The sequence below is a fragment of the Musa acuminata genome, chromosome BXJ1-1, assembly GCF_036884655.1.
Source record: "Musa acuminata AAA Group cultivar baxijiao chromosome BXJ1-1, Cavendish_Baxijiao_AAA, whole genome shotgun sequence".
Lineage (NCBI taxonomy): Eukaryota > Viridiplantae > Streptophyta > Magnoliopsida > Zingiberales > Musaceae > Musa > Musa acuminata.
The window spans coordinates 9,480,283-9,497,341 of record NC_088327.1 but is presented as its reverse complement, the minus strand read 5'-3'; the positions used below and the strand labels follow the sequence as shown (position 1 = coordinate 9,497,341).

At 38.0% G+C, this 17,059-nt stretch overlaps 2 protein-coding genes across 3 annotated transcripts; both read right to left on the bottom strand.

Annotated features, from left to right (window-relative positions):
- Nucleotides 1–884: 884 nt before the first annotated feature.
- Nucleotides 885–5,221, bottom strand: LOC135671272 (transcription factor bHLH76-like). 2 transcript variants are annotated; one of them, XM_065179335.1, is made up of 9 exons: nt 5,075–5,221; nt 4,653–4,979; nt 3,277–4,148; nt 2,943–3,152; nt 2,779–2,844; nt 2,626–2,694; nt 2,432–2,503; nt 2,113–2,307; nt 885–1,452 (listed from the first exon to the last, which is right to left on the bottom strand). In XM_065179335.1, exons 3-9 carry the CDS (start codon nt 4,033–4,035, stop codon nt 1,345–1,347), a joined length of 1,479 nt encoding a protein of 492 aa, XP_065035407.1. In that variant the 5' UTR covers nt 4,036–4,148; nt 4,653–4,979; nt 5,075–5,221; the 3' UTR covers nt 885–1,344. The 2 variants fall into 2 exon arrangements, with proteins under 2 accessions (XP_065035407.1, XP_065035444.1); XM_065179372.1 differs by having other exon boundaries at nt 5,086–5,181.
- A 5,215-nt stretch (nt 5,222–10,436) lies between these two features.
- LOC103993745 (transcription initiation factor IIA subunit 2) lies at nt 10,437–17,038 on the bottom strand. Its single transcript, XM_009413924.3, has 4 exons — nt 16,819–17,038; nt 15,231–15,362; nt 15,085–15,135; nt 10,437–10,779 (listed from the first exon to the last, which is right to left on the bottom strand). Exons 2-4 carry the CDS (start codon nt 15,357–15,359, stop codon nt 10,639–10,641), a joined length of 321 nt encoding a protein of 106 aa, XP_009412199.1. The 5' UTR covers nt 15,360–15,362; nt 16,819–17,038; the 3' UTR covers nt 10,437–10,638.
- Nucleotides 17,039–17,059: the final 21 nt, after the last annotated feature.

Genomic DNA, 17,059 nt, shown 5'->3' with positions numbered 1-17,059 from the left:
AGCATCTGGGAGATCTCAGTGATCCTTCACTATTATCTTGAGGAGGCATTGGTTTTGGAGGAAGCAGCAGTGGGTTTGAAAGAGATGAAGAGCATGGTTGTAGAGAAAAGAAACATCTTTTACCAAAATAGTGGAGAAAAATTATACGTATAAACAAGGCTTAGAGAGTGATTGCATACGAGGTTTTGAGAATTTATACATGTGAAATCATCATGTGGGTCTTTCCTTGTATAGATCAGTTGAAGCCACCACAATCATGTCAAATAGATCAGTTGAAGCCACCACAAGCATGTCAAATAGATCAGTTGAAGCCACAAGCATGTCTGTCAAAGTAGCCAATCAAATGGCGTGTGATGCAGAGGATATTCTTGCACTGCTAAAACTGATCATTACATGTCCTTGTCGTGGGACCCATAGGGGAGCAACTCCCCTCCGGTCTACTCTCGGCTGTCAGAAAAACCTGTGTTACCTAACAGCCAGTGGTGGTTGGATGGTCCATCCATCACCCTTGAATTATTTGAGGTGCTCTGCCAAGATCCGTCCAACGTATCGGTTGGATTGCTCGTGAGAAGAAGAACTGCTTCAACCTCGCATCAGCATATAGCAGCTAATCGCGTGGTGGTAGCCTTGGTTGGGAGTCATAACAGAGCTTAAAGATACTTTCGAAGCGATAGGGTTTGGGTGTGGACCTCAGCCAACCACCAGCAGATCTTTGTCGGATCACAGTTGGTCCACCAGCCAACAAAGAAGATCTTGGTAGAACATACATGGTTTTCTCTCGAGGGAATTGCTGCTGAACACGTTGAAGAGTATTGATTGGCAACAAGGCATGCGAAAACTGATCCATACGAACACAAAAGGCTAGGTCGATTAAACCAGAAAAATAATTGCAAAATCATGGGTTCCATTTCCACAGAAAATAAACCCAGTTTACAAACAGTGGTGTGCTGTTTACAAACACATCTGAGATTTTTCTTGCTATCAGCAAAACTTATGCTCCTGGCGTGACATTACAGTGAGAGGCTCAACTTTATGTTGGATTTCTCTGCTAAGTTACTACTTTGGAAAACATAATGGACCTGCTACATCATATAACAAGAAGGAAGTGAGATGCCCTCCATTTCCTCCTATTACAGGCTGGTGGCATTGCTCTTTGGATGTACCGAGAGGAACACTGAGGCTTCGATGACAACTATCTTACCGAGGAGCTTGTATGGACGGACGAACTGTGTAACGGTTCAGTGGACCTCAAACTGTATGCAAGGGTGGTACTAGAACTCGGCTTCTTAGTGACCTTGAGGCCTGGTTAGATTTTTGGACAGGAACTCGGGTAGTGTGGTGGTCTTATATTGCGAAGCCATCCGGTTTTCTATTTATCTCTTGTGCATTTGGAGGATGATTAGCATCATAATCCATTTGCATGATGATCTCTTCGTTCCAGGGATTATGCATCTGTGGAAGAAAAGAATAAGAGACAAAAGTAAGGTCGCAGACGTGTGGATATAGTCAGTTCTCGGTTGACGGAGCAGTAATTAGCATGCGACTTATGCTGAAAATTCTCTTAGTCCCCAGAGCATGCTGATACATGAGTTTAACAACATACTCTCAAATAACTGAAAAAAGATTGGTCCTCTATAATGAGATTGATAGAAGTATTCACAAAATTGAATAAATGAAAAAGATGTAGCCCAATGAACCATTTTAAATTGGGAGAAAATAAAGTTAACATGAAAACAAAGAACATGTTCTTGAGGGATCATGGGAAATTGAATTCAGCATGGCAGGATTCTCAAGATACACATCTTTTTATATGCTTGACATTATATACATGGGCAGCTCAGAGAAGCTGGCCTTCATCAAATTGACAAAAAAAAAAAAAAGTGCCAAAAGGTGAAGAGAACCAACCGCATAGAATAATTAGTAAAAAAGCTGTGAATTCTTGAGTTTCGAGGAATAAAGGACAATTTAACTGCTCTTAGCAAAAGCTAATAAAATTTCAAATTCACAGAAAAGATAAAGAGAAGTTTTCTTTTGTAAACTTGACAAATAGTCTTGCACAACAATTTTCTTCTAAATTCAACAGAAAAGATTTCCTTTGATGAGTGGGTATACCTGCATTGAAGGCTCTTTATAACCACTCATTGTTGGTAATTGAGTATTCATTGTTCTCCTATATGTGTCCGAAAGGTTAACCATGGTAGAGCCTCCAGCATGCCCCAAGCCCTGTTGAGATGGATACACCTGAGGGTAACTCATCTCCTGTGAGAATCCAGCTATAGATAATGGGCTACCATGGGAATGTCGAAGCTGTTTATAAACGGAGAAAAATACAAATTGAAATATATTACTTAGCTTCAAGAAGTTAGAAAAACAATATTCTTGAATCAATTTCCAAGGAACTTCGATAAGATGAGGAAGAGAAGTTACCCACATTTTTGGCAAGAAGCCTTTCTACGCTGAAGTCAAGTTGTGGATTGACAGCTGAAAGCTTCATGGACAGAAACTTAACAAGAAGAAACAAGACACACATTTCAGTATATCTCAGCATATAAAAAGCATGGTACTCTTATTGAATTTTCACTCCGACAGTAGGAACTTCCAATTATAATTAACGCAGGAGCTTACCTCAACCTGTCTTTGGAGTGATTGAACATAGTTTATGATTTCATCCAGCATAACTGCTTTTCCTGTGACCTACAGATTACAGTTTAGTGTCACACTTTATGATCATAGAAGTCAATTTTCACTATCTACCACATAAGTGTCCCCTGAACCTACTTTGCTGCAACCAGGCACAAGTTCTTGAAGATATTTCATCCTTTCACTAATTTTCTCCCTTCTTACCTGCATCCATTCAGTTAAACTAGTGATATTTTCGCTGGTGAAGGAAAAGGGTGTCATGACAAAGCTTCTCGGATAGCATCATTAGATTAAAACCTTACTCTTTCTGCCAGACTGTGACTGTTAGTGGCTTGTCCACGCCGTGCTCTGACATGAACATAACCCTCCTTTGCAGCTTCTGAGTTATCTTTCCCATTTTTCCCACCGTGTTTGGAGCTGTTCTGTTCTACTTTGTGTTTAGTTTCAGTGTCATCCTTTGTGGCCTCCGAGGATGATTGTGGACCTCTTTGAACTTGGTCCTTCTCCATATCCTAGCAAAACAGAAGCTCTTAGAGCCTTTTGAGCGCCCACCTATCACTATTTGCAGAATAGAACAGAATAAAAGGATCTACACAGAAATAATGGTATTTCAAGAAAAAAAAGGTTGTGATCTACCCGAATGGTTCTTTTTTTCTTGTTTGCACCAAGATCACTAGGAGATGAATTCCCAGCTACATCTGATGAATCAACGTTCCCTTCTTGTCCACCTTCACAGAAATTTGTTTCTTGGGATTCGCTGTTTGAGATATGAGAGCTTCTTCGATCTCTTTGGGTGTCCATCCGACTTTGATCAATGGATCCATAGGCAGCAGGCAGAGAGACTGCTTTGTCACCGGTCATACTCAGCTCAGTGTTCTGAACCTGAGTTTCCATGACAACCTTCGAAGCCTTTCTTGCTGGAGCCACTGATTGAGATGGCCTGAGGAGGTTCATCTCCATAAAACTACTACCACTGAGACATGAGAATCTTGCTGCCCGCTCGATGAAACCCGAATCGGCGGGGAAATGAGGCAAGCTAGGAGGAAAGATTACGGGAGGAGTTGATAGAAGCATGCCTTTGGAGGACATGGCTACTGGTCTTCCAATTGGTATAGAACCGATGGCACTCGTAGTATTCTGGATGTTACTTCCTCCAACACTCATAGTATGGTAGTTCCAGAGACCAGGAACGAAGGCCTCCGGCACTGGAGCCGAAAGAAGCGGAGATGAAGTCAACGGTGGCACGAGGCTGGCGGCGGTGGAAGGGTGCGGCGGCGCTGCACTCATTGCAGGGGTGTTGAATTGCCAGTCAGCAGAGACACCGGAACTGTGGTCGCTCAGGTGATCTCCATGGCTCTTCTCCAACCCAAACTTCCTGTCCTCATTCATTTCCATTTCTACCTCCCAAACCTTGCCGGTGACAATCTTCAGTGCAGCCACGAGGAAGAATTAGCCTCTCCTAGATGAAGACGCGAAACAAGATCCGAATTTGATCTTCTTCTTCGGATCTGATACAAGCAAATCATAGTATATTAGCCTCAGAATAAGCACCCAATCACCGAACTAGAGATTGTCCCAAGTGAATCGAAGAATGCCATCCAAATTGCAGAAAGGAGAAGGAACAGAGATGAGCTAGAAGCTATGATGAACAGTCGGGAGAGGGGGGGGGGGGGGGGGGGGGGGGGGTAAAAGCTAGAAGCCAAGAAAGCATGGAAACATGTACAAACCCAGTCCGCTAAACCCACAAGTCTCAGAAGAAACTCCTCAGAAGCCATTGATTCAGATATCAGCAGCCTTTTGGCTATGGCAAGCATCAGAAATTAACAGAAAGTGAACCCTTTTTACGACTATTACCGACAGTACCAAATCAAAGATACGAATTGCCTGCCAAGAATTTGCTGTTAGCAGAAGACCAGCTCAGGAAATGGACAGAGAGGGCATCAGAGCTCAGAGTACATGCGACCAAGAAACAAGGAGTAAAAAGACAAGGCAAACAGGGAAGGAATCCCCACCTGAGAGGGAGAGGGAGAGGGAGAGAGAGAGAGCGGCATCGGTCGCAGGCAGAAGAGCAGAACTCAAGCCATCCCCTCAAAGATCGCGCCTTTCCTTTCCTTTCCTTTCACGAAGACCCAAAGAACACCCGCTCACGCAGTGTACAGAGCGAAAAGGAAAGGTGCCACGCCCTCGCACTAGAGATTCCTTGCGCCTTTAATCACTCTGCCTACCATTTGACGACAGCACTTTTGCCATTGAAAGCCTTGTTGGAAATCTTCGATCTCGCTTCTCCCTGTCTTCTGCTGCTCGGTCGCCTCCTCCCCTTGTTCTTGCACCCTCTTCTCCTGCTCCAAGAGAAAAGCAGAGCGAGAGATAGAGAGAGAATACATGAACATTCGCGCACAGACAGAGACAGGAAAGAGAGAGGAGAGATGCTTACCGCATTTATACCTCAACACTGCACACACAGAGCGGCAGAGAGAGAGAGAGAGAGAGAGATGAATCATTGAGCACCGCCCAGGCAGGGAGGGAGGGAGTATATAGAAGTGGCAAAGGGAGGAAAAAGGAAAGGAGAGACACACTCCAACCCACCATTTCTTTAGTCCATGAAATGAAATGAAATGAAATGAAATGGATTGATTCCCTTTGTTTTGTTACCTCTGCTTTCTTCTTCTTCTTCTTTCACTTGTTTAAGTGGTTATTAATGATGGAGATGACAGTAACTTTAGCTACCTTTGTGCATTTCTTATGTTGTGGTTTACTTGATGCAAACCTTCAACTAATTACCCTCACATCCTATATATATTATTGTATTGCTTTCCCCAAAGGAATGAGGCATATGGGAATGATGTGTTCCTCCCCCTCCCCCACCCCTTAATTTAATAATATTTTTAAATAATAATAAAGGTTTTTTTTATCAATATTTTTAATGATAATAAAAGTTTTTTTTTATTAGTGATGATGTATAGGACTTATTTACCATATCAATAGAATTCAAAATTTTATGTAATATTTTTTTATAAAAAATATCAGGATAATTTTTTTAATAATTTATTATAAAGTCTTCTTCACTTATTTTTTTATAAAATAAAATAATTACTATAAATCTTTCAAATTTATTGAATGGCACTTTAATCCATATCTTAGGTGCAATCAAATAAATACTAATACTTTTTTTTAATGTTTTATAGTAATATAATAAGATCTTTACCATCCAAGCTAAGTTTTATAGTAATAGTATTTTTTTTTTCTTTTTGAATGGGAGGATTGAAGTAATGGAATGATATTTAAAATTCATTTTATGATGTGAAGTAATAAATGACAAAAGGATCCTATATAATTTTTTAATCGATTTAATTTAACTAATGTCATAGTATTTTTTTTTCTCCCACAAATCCAATATCTCAAAAATTAAATGTGATAATAAAAAGGAGGAAAGAAGTATTCGGAAGCGTTGGTGTGGAGTCGTCGTCACGAGCTCATCCTAAGATCGGACGGTCTCAGTTGGTGGATCAATCTTTATTTTTCGTGCTCATTTCCACCCCCATTACCTTGAGGACATGATCCGTCGTGATTGAGACATGGTAACCTCATCAATATACGTGCACTCATTTGATGATCACGATGATAATAATAATAATAATAATAATAATAATAATAATAATAAACTTTCGAATATGTTTATTAACTCAGAATAAGATTCATATTCTATCTTAATAAAAAAGGTCGGATAAATATTATTATTATTATTTAAAAATAAGCTATTTGAGTAATCATGAAAATAATATTGAAATATGAATTCGACCTAAATTTTATTTGTTATCTAAATTTGATCAAACCATATTTGAATCCAATTTAAAATATATTTGGATACCCAAAATATACCTAACCAAAAGCACTAATCTAATTCTAAAAAAGTTTAGACAATTAAAACAAACTCTAATTTAGGAGAGTTGATATATTTGAGTAATCATAAAAAAAATCAACTTATTAAATTAAATCCTAACTCAAGTATTTATTTCTATGTTCAAATTCAATTGGAAGATATTTGAACTCAATTTAAGTGAGTAGTATACATTTGGATATTTGATCTCGAATACTATTCTATTCTAAAAGCTACCATGAGATGGAACAACTAGAAATACTTTGGTAATCCAAATCCAAATTCGATTCGAATATTTATTTTTGTATCAAAAATCTAATTTAAATGGATAAGATATCTAACCTACAAGGAATATTTATCACTCCAACTCTAAAAAGTGCCCTTAGATCAAGCAACAATATTTTGGTAAGCAAGATTCAGCTCTGATGGATCTAAAATTGAACTGAACCTGATCCAATAGCAATCCAACTTGGAATCATCAATTACCCGCCACACCTTGCATTTGTTAGATTGAGATCAACTCATGCTCCCAATCCTTATAAAACAGGGCAACATGTAATGTAGAGGTAGGTGTAAATGATTTGTGTTGATTGGGTTGGATACACAAGGCACCTTTTTCTTCACCTCTTTCCCTAACTTTAACAGACATATTTATCACATCCCTACTTGCTTAAGGGAGGGGCAACAGCCCAAACTCCAAAGCAGAAGCAAATGGGAGGACACAAAACTCCTCCTCTATGGATTGATGATGCCTCAACACCCTCACAATAATTTGGTCCATTGTCCTGCCCTTCCCTTCATCAATTCAATTAATTGTTGGACTTCTTCTTCTTCTTCTTCTTCTTCATGTGGTTGTGCCCACCACACATGTAAGAAATTGGAAAGCTAGTGTCACATAATAGGTTACTTGCTAGCCAAGGCTTACATGCCATTTTTAATGGGACACATATGATGAAACAAGTATAATTTTATCATCAATAAAATGCAAGAAAAATGAGTATAATCTAATCTTTCCATTTCAACTTTTGCTTACTCATCCATTTCAACTGTGTGGATTCATCCAAAATTCATCGATAATAATAATAAACCATAATATATAATGCGATTATATGAATCTCTTTTTTTCATTCATCCTTAATTTAATAAAAAAATATTTAAATATGTATTGAAAGCCTATGATGTTCTTTTATCTCTTGATGCCCTCTAAACACAATACCTATGGGTCTTCTTATAATATATCTATTCATTTTACATAATCCTTTGACATTTAATATATATTGAATCTAAGCGTAATTATCCACCAAAAGGAAACATCTAATTTTTTCAATCTTTTCTAATAACTTTATATATATACTTTAACATTGGAAAAGTCATATCATATAGGAAAACTAGTCATATCAAATAGGAAAACTAGTCATATACAATTTCTATAAATGAAAGGTTTTTTATAATCTAATAGGGTCACAAGTCAAACAAAAAGAAATTATGAACATTATTATACTCAAGTAAATATATATATATATATATATACTATTTTATTTAAATTAAAGCTAACATAGCAAGTAAAGGTGTGCAAAAAGGAAGCTCCTAATAGCGTGAGCATCTAAATAAGCATCACTATTGCTACAAAGTCAAAGAATAGGACAAAGAGTGAGAACTCCTTAATCAAAGTATTTTGCAAGTTCATCTATTTAATCCTCCATCTTCATAACCACTTCAAGCAAAAGCTTTAAATTGATGCAGAACAGTTCCCAGCTCCGAGAAGAATTATTCTATAGCCATTGATTCCCCACAAAACAAGTTTCCCAGAGAGAGAGAGAGAGAGAGAGAGAGAGAGAGAGAGAGAGAGAGAGAGGATGTTTATTTTGACTTGCAAATCACATGAATGAATGAATGAGTTTTACTGGTTGCTATGTTTGATAGTAAATGAGTTGAGAACTAAAACTCTCATCTAATAATTTTTTTACGATATTGACTAACTAGTACAGATATTGATGATTGATAGTAAACTCTCATTTATCTTTTAAAAGATACTATCCTACATAAAATCTGACTAACTACTTGCTTAAGTACTTGAACTATGAGTTTATCTTATTAAAAGATATCTAAATCTACTATAAAATTCAAAACCCGGGTGTTAAATTGGTCGGGTTAGACCACAACATATGTTAGGTCAAGCGAGACTAGAGTGACCTAATTACTATTATTTATATTGTCTGATTCATATCAACCATCATAGTTCAATTGGTACCTAAGTCCAAAGCAATCAACCCAATTAAGATCTGAGCCCAGCATATACTACAAAAAAAAAAATTCATAGACTTCTTCAGGTACAGCGAATGTTCCCATTTATATCATTTACCTTTGCCCTTTCTTTTTCTTCTTTCCAATAACTACTCTTCATTCATGTCATGCTTACCATTGGATGTTTCTATGTTCCTATCATTTATTAAGAATTGATTAGGACTGTCGTAATCTTTCTTATCTTTGATCCCATGTCAATGTTTAATTCATTGAACTCAAAATTGAGTCGGATTCATCAGAGCTAACATAGCCAGGATTAAATACCAGTATAACTCAAAAAAACTTAAACCTCTTGAATTATTAGTCAAAACTAATATATATCACTCGGCTCTTTCAATTCATATGAGTTATCATCCACCTACCAAAATATATTTTCTATTGGCTCATGCAGTTTTCAGACTTTGACTGTGACAACATCAGTGGCATGTAATCTTTGATTCAAGGACTCCAAATTAACACCTTTCAGAATTCTCAATGATTGGGATGGTCAATTGAAAGCCTATACACCACCCTAACTTGCTCTATACAAAATTTGAGAGCTTTCATGGTGTCTTAGGAAAACAGCACCTATAGACAAAGACTTGTCACCAAGTGTTCTCAGTGGACAAGAAAGGTCTTCCATCAGATCCATTTGAAGGACAGCCTCATCAAACTTTTCTCTTGAAAAGATTGATTGTGTCACATAATGGGAACAAGAGCCAACCTAGCTTTGTGCACATTTTGCACACCATCACACCTCCAACATGACAGTGATGAGACAATGGCATCCATGCTCATCATCCATTGCCTAGGTGACTTGTCATCCACAACTTGCAGTCACAGTGATGACAATGGGTTTTTCTGCATCCATGTGTTGTTCTATTAAATGGATGTTGATGGAAGGATGGGACAAACAGCAACTCTATGGATCATACCATTTAATTTGATTTCTCAAGTCAGAAGCATCATAGAGTAAGAGAACCAAATGATTTGATAGGTAAATGACTGTGCCATCTCTTCTGAAGGATCACATGATTTCCATTGACTACAGTGACCACATGGATAACTACAATGAGATGGCTCCAATGCAAGTGCTGTCAGGACTCTGATGCTTTTAACTGTTGGAGAAGGCTTGTCTGATGCAGAGAACTAAAAGACTGATAGGTTTGGATGTTTTTAGGGGCACACAGTAACCTTCTCACATGATGTCATGTCTTTCTCCATCTCCACATCTAGGAGAGAGATTTAGATCGATGTCCCCATACTTGGGTGAGAAGTGGACAACAGTGAGTTGACATTTTGAACATAGGATCCAACTCATGTATCATGAAGGCATACCAGTCCTTGCAATTTGATCTCAGGATGCTTTACAGCTAGAAGTGGCACAAAAACATGTCTTCTGAAGCTAGTGGTTTGCTTGCTTCAGGCTGGTCTGAGACTGTGGACAACATGGCCTCAGCAAAGCATTCAATAGAAATAGAGAGGGTGATCAGATGAGGTTTTTTATTGATAACTAATGCCGGCCAGTAATTATACCTTCTGTCAATGGTAGACACCAATACCAATTGGATGAACTGTGATGGCTCATGGTTTAAGACCTTCCATCATCCTTCATCTCAACACAACACCAAGATACTGAAACGGAACAGACCATTCAATTTTGAAACCTTCTCCAGAGATTTCAATGTTTTCAAGATAAAATTAAATTCATCTGACAGGTCTTTGCCCCAGACGATGAGTTTCGCACAGGGAATGGTATCCGCCGGTCGGTCCAGAAACAGAAAAATTTACATGCATAATCATGGTCACTGCTAAGAAAGTAGGAAAGACGGGCACTCTCACTGTGTAAGCAACTTGGAGTCACAAGCAACAATCTTCACTCTCTTCACTTGTTCCAGGCGGTCCTCACTTTTGAAAACTGCATCTTGCAAGATGAATGTCCACACATTGTCACAAAACCTGTAGGTGTGCAGATGACCCTGCACAAGAGCATTACCCAAAAGGAAAAAAGATATCAGGTTTCCGAATTGACAGGTTTGATAACAAAGAACAGACTAAAAAATGAGGGTGTGACAATTAGTTCCCTTAAGGTTGATACAGTACTTCCTAGTAATTTTTTTTATGACAAGCGATTTGGCCAGTAGAAAGTGCAGAAATTGGATATGCCCATGCAATGATATTTAAGTATAACGTTCACGTGAGAAGGCACTACAAAAGATTAACTTATAGGTCAGCATAACAAGCACATGATAGGATAGCTATATAAACTTCAAACAGTTAGAAGAAACCAATGGACCTGAAAAAGATGGGACAACAAATAGGAGTGACGAGGAAAAATACAAGTTTAAGAGGCAAGCGGAAAGCAGTTCTACATTCTAATAAAACTAATGGGAACCCCGCATAACAATAGTTCCATACCCACGACAATTTCTAAACTGGTCATTATGTATCCGGAAATGACTAAAACAAAAGGTGGTTTACTATGAGAGAATTTGCCAAATCAATAGTGTGAAATCAACAAAAGTACCTATAAGTACCGGTAACGCAGCGAGGCCAAGACATGGAGCAAGATAAATTGTCTTTGTAAAACTTAACCAGCATAATTTAATCAAGGATGAAAGTACTGTATATTGCAGACACAACAGTAATATGTGGACATAGTGACGAGATACCCATGCCATAGGAAAGTATATAAGCTTATAAAATATTCCTATCTGGTACACTTAAATAATCAAGAGTATACGGAATTTTCCAGTTGACTAACTCAACTTCATTGCAAAACATGCACATTTGAGACAAGTGGAAAAAAGATTCTTAATTAACAGAAAAGCTCAATAAGGTTTAGTAGCAAATGTGTTGTATGCGCACTGCATAGATGCATGTAGGACATTTACAAATTATCCACATAGATAAGTTCAAAACAAGTGACCATGTACCAAAGCACCCTAACATTGGTCCCATATATTACATACCTACACATATCAAATATATAAAACATGATAATATACACTTAATGATATCTTAGTCATAAATTGCTAACAAAATGAAGAACAGAGTTCAAGATAAAACTAGAAAAGTTCAATAAGATTTAGTAGCAAATGTGTTGTATGCAGTGATTTCAATAGGTGGTTGGGCGCTCGCCTAGGCGCTCGGGCAAGGCGAGGTGAGGCCCGAGCGCCTCGCTTCACTTCCAGGCGGCGCGCTTCAAAGAGGTGCCGCTTGGGCGCTCGCCCGAAACCAGGCGACCGAACCAGTGTTTTAGGTCTGGTTCGGTCTTCGATGCTTTAGTTGGTTCAATCGAACCAATTAAAGCACCGATATCAACTGTCGTTGCCCAACCCTAACCCTGCTTGCATTCACGCTACCGCTGCTGTCGTCGCTGTCGCCACTCACCGCTCCCGCTCCCACCGCTCGCCGCTGCTACTGTCGCCGCTCGCCGTTCTCGCTGTCGTTGCCACTGTCACCGCTCGCCGCTCTCGCTGCCGCTGCTCATTTTTACCATTGTCGCTGCACCCTCGGTCTTCCCTTACACTCCTCTTCCTTCTCCTCTTTCAAAAGTATACTGTTAGCAGTATACTAGTAACAGTAATGTATTTATATTTATTAGATTAATAATATATTATTTTAATTTTAATATTATTAAATAATTATATTTATTAATTATATTATATATTTTAATATTTTAGCGCATCGGTTCGCTCGGGCGAGCGCCTAGCGTCTCGGGCATTTTTGGACCTTGACGCCTAGCGCTTTTTAAATCACTATGTATGTGCACTGCATAGATGCATGTAGGACATTTACAAATTATCCACATGGATAAGTTCAAAACAAGTGACCATGTACCAAAGCACCCTAACATTGGTCTCATATATTACATACCTACACATTTCAAATATATAAAACATGATAATATACACTTAATGATATCTTAGTCATAAATTGCTAACAAAATGAAGAACATAGCTTAAGATAAAACTAGAAACAGAGCAAAGAGCAAAAATAATTGAGGGGTTAAATTTGTTGTAAAATCAATTTGCATTTGTTTACAGGCACTAAGTGTATCAGTTTAGAAGGGAAAAGAAGGATAAAAAGACCTAACTTAGGCCCAATTTCAGCAAGTCGTATTCATGTCGAGGTCAGTGCCAGGCCAGATTTGTTTTAGACAGTTCTGAGTCTGGCCCAAATTAGGATCTACTGCTTCCAATGACAACAGGCAATACTGGACCTGTTAACACCCCAAGTTTGAAATTTGGTATAGATGGATGAAAACAAACGATCCACAACTGGTCCTTAGACTCCTAAGATCTCCTAAGACACTATGAAAATTCAACAGTTGATAATAAGCATGCCTTCAGCAATGATGTTTGAACAAATAGTTGTTCATTTATTTAGCTATATGACATAGGCAAGAAATTAGTAATAATATATGTGATCGCAAGCAATGATTGCCTTACTGGGGGAACAGCTAATTCTGGTTGATGACTAGCAGTCATGTATGCCATCACATCCACATATGCTTGTAGGCAAGTGAAAAACAAAAAGATGAGAGATAGAGATGGGGAAGCAAGAAAATCATTTTCTAAATTGCTGACAGAATGAAAAGAGAGAACACTGATGAACAAAGATGACAAAAAGAAGGGGTAGGTTGAAAAAGAGAGAAATATAGAGGTTGAGAGAACTGTGAGTGAAGGAAAATTCTTGGGAACATCATGATATATTCGGCTTAAACAAGATGGAAATGTTCCTCACTTTAAAAACCAAAAATATAAAAAATAAAATTAAAAAATAATAAAACAGAGAGAATCAGTGACTCAAAATTTTAAGATCAATCAAATCAGGCTTTTAAGACAGACAGATAAAGAAATGCAAAAATAAAAGATGTGTTTAAGTAACAGCCTACCATATTGAATAAATAGAGGGAGGGAGATACAAAAGGTTAGAAAGGAATACTATGGTTGTTCAAAGTGGTTCAAACTGAATCGTTAAGGGCTGAGCCAAACTGAACCGATATATGATTTGGTTTGATTAAAGTAAGGTAAGTCCGAACTGATTCAAACCTACCTTACTTTCACCGAACCGATTCAAAATCAATTAATCCAATTTAGTTAACCAGTTTGTAATTTCAAGTAATTTAAAATATATATATATATATATATATATATATATTTCAAATGAACCAGTTAAACCGAATCGAAATCTTAGTCAACTTGAACCAACATGATAAGATTTGTGAAATTGTAATATTGAACTTGAGCCAACAGTAATCTTGTACACCCATTTGATCACCAATTCATGGAACCCAAGTACCCAAGGAAATTTTGCAAAAATAAGTTTGGTTCGATCCGAACTGGTTAACCAAACTGAAGAACAGCATCCGGAATCAGAACTGTTTGTAGCTTTCAAAACCAAACTATTGATGCACGGGCCAAACCGGTTTTGGATCAGTTCAGTTCTGGTTTAATTCCGATTCAATTAGGTTTTTTGGTTCGATTGGAACACCCCTACAAGATGCTAAAAGGGTGGACCTCATTCTACATATTGTTCCTGCTATACGAAGGTAAAAAACACCAGGTACATGACAGCAAACAATGAAAGGCACCCGCTGATTACTGGAACTTACAGCAACTTGTTGCTGCTTTCAAGAAGATCGTGAGTATAAAGTAAGCTAAGAAGTGGAATTCATTTGGAATTAATTTTTCAAAGTTGATTGTTGAAAGGATACTCTTAATATTTACAAAGATTTCCTTATATTTGAATATGCATCTATGGCTATTTTTGATGAATTTCTGCTGCTCACTGGAAAGGAAAAGGAATAATTTGAACAAGAAATACCAAAGTTGAACAAAGCTTAAGCAACAAGAGCACTACGAATAAGAATTACTTGATATGGCCCCAAGTTCTCTCATAAGCATGACATATAAGAAACTACTTGTCGCACATAACTATATCTAAAGGAACATTGTCATAAGCAATTCAGGCATTAGCTATGTGGTTGGTCCCTTCATCTAGGAGAGGTTCTGGGTTCAAATCCTTGTGGAATGATGTCCAAGAATTTGACCCGGACAGATGTGGGATTAATCTGTCCAGGATCCAAGATTAACAAAAAATAATAGCAAAGACTTCAGTTAATGTTACACCTCACATTTGACATGATACTGTAGAGCAGTCTTGGTCAAATGACTAGTTGACAAAAGGTTAAAGGCACAAGTACCATAACAAGCATAATTTCCTTTTTGCTAAACTTGGATACATGATAAAGAATACACCTAACAGCAAATATATACCTTGACAGAAACCTTGCTCTTCACTTGGGTCTCCAAGGCCTCTGTCATAGACTGGAAGGAGACAATACCAAAGAGAAGAGCACTCATAAATATGACTGAAAATAGAATTATCCACAAGAAATGTCAAGGGTTAAAAACCACATTACCTTATCAAACTGCACAAGCACTTGATAAGCTAGCTCTGGGCTTAAAGTTCCAGTAGATACCATCTCATCTAAGGTTTCCGTCAAGCACATGCCAATGGAGGACCTTCGGTACAACTCAAATGTGGCCATGGCCTATTTTAGCATGCCAATGATCAAAGATTACTTAAAAAACAAAAAACTCAGGGCTACAAAATAAGAAAAAGAAAAACAAGGAAGGAAGGGAAGGTTGTTTTGTTTCCTGTACATTACAATGTGAAGATAGAGCACAACTCCTTTTACATATTCAGAAATTGGCCTCTACCAGAAGGTCAATATCATGAAGAATTATATTAAGAACCGCAGAATCTGGACACCCAAAGGATGTTTTTATAGTAATGATGTGGAATTAGTACCAAAGGAAAAAAGGAATGGTGATCAAAGTATGCCAAGGGATAGTGTACATTGCACTTTCCTATGCTATAAAGAGCAAGCATAAAGACCATCCCAAGAAAATAAGTCATACGGCAACACAGATAGTAAACAATGTCAATGCACAAGAATCTATCTTAAATAGAACCTCAACACAACTGTTGCATATTCCAATAGCAAAGGATGTTTTTATAGTAATGACGTGGAATTAGTACCAAAGCAAAAAGGAATGGTGATCAAAGTATGTTGAGGGATAGTGTACATTCCACTTTCCTATGCTATAAAGGACAAACATAAAGATCATCCCAAGAATACATGTCATACAACAACACAATTAGTAAACAATGTCAATGCACAAGAATCTTTCTTAAATAGAACCTCAACATAACTGTGGCATATTCCAATAGCAAAGCCTATGGCGTCGAAAAAAAAAAAAAGAACATTGATGGCAACAACATATGTAAAATGTGGTGCCTCGGTCATTTATGCAACTATCACTTATTTCAAAGGGTGATTTAACAAGAAAACACCCAGTTATTAAAAGTGACCAAGGAGAACCCCACTTTTCAATAATATAAAAGATGCCCCTTCCTGCGCGAGCTTTGAGTTTTGCACTTGATTCAAAGAAGAGGAGCATCATATAGTGAAAACAAAACATGGACCCCTTTCTAAGATACAAAATGGACCTCTTTTCTTCAAGAGTCTATCAAGCGCTAGGATTTAGCATCAAAGACCAACATGAAGCAAAGACACCGTTTTACTCTTGAACACTTTGTGTTCAAAGCCCTAAGAAATAACTTCTCTTCCCGTTTCCCAACAGAAATAATCTTCATCAAATATCTTTCCTTGGCTGTTGTAATTATCAAGAAATTAAGCAACAACAAAAAAAAAAAGGAGAAATTTGAAAGTTAACTCTATCATGTATAAAAAGAATCCTTAACCTGACATCCAAGCAGATAAACCATCTAAGTTTCCATATATCAACCGCGACAACGCCTATATCATTCCACAAACCATCAAATCAAAGCAAAGGAAAGTTTGCTCCTTCCCGGTCATTCAAATCCAACTGACGCCAAAACCAAAATCCAAGACAAAGTAAATAAAGAAGGCTTACGACAAGGGGCTTTTAATTCCCGCCCGTACGACAGTATAATAGGGAGCGTTAGCGGAAGGAAATGACCTCTGATCGCGAGATTTTAGGCTAAAACTCGTCGGCCGGAACCCTAATCTCATCCACCGCCCGCCGCTGACGAGAGCAGACTCCCAGGGGCTTCAGCGACGGTAAAGAGAGCTCCGCTGGTGCGCTCGAGGCAAGAGAGCGACTACGAGGGAAAGAGGCAGATGTCCGTCTGCAATGGAGGACTTCGACTCGAGGGTTATATAGGCGATGCCATCGGGTGAAAGACATATATATAGAGGAA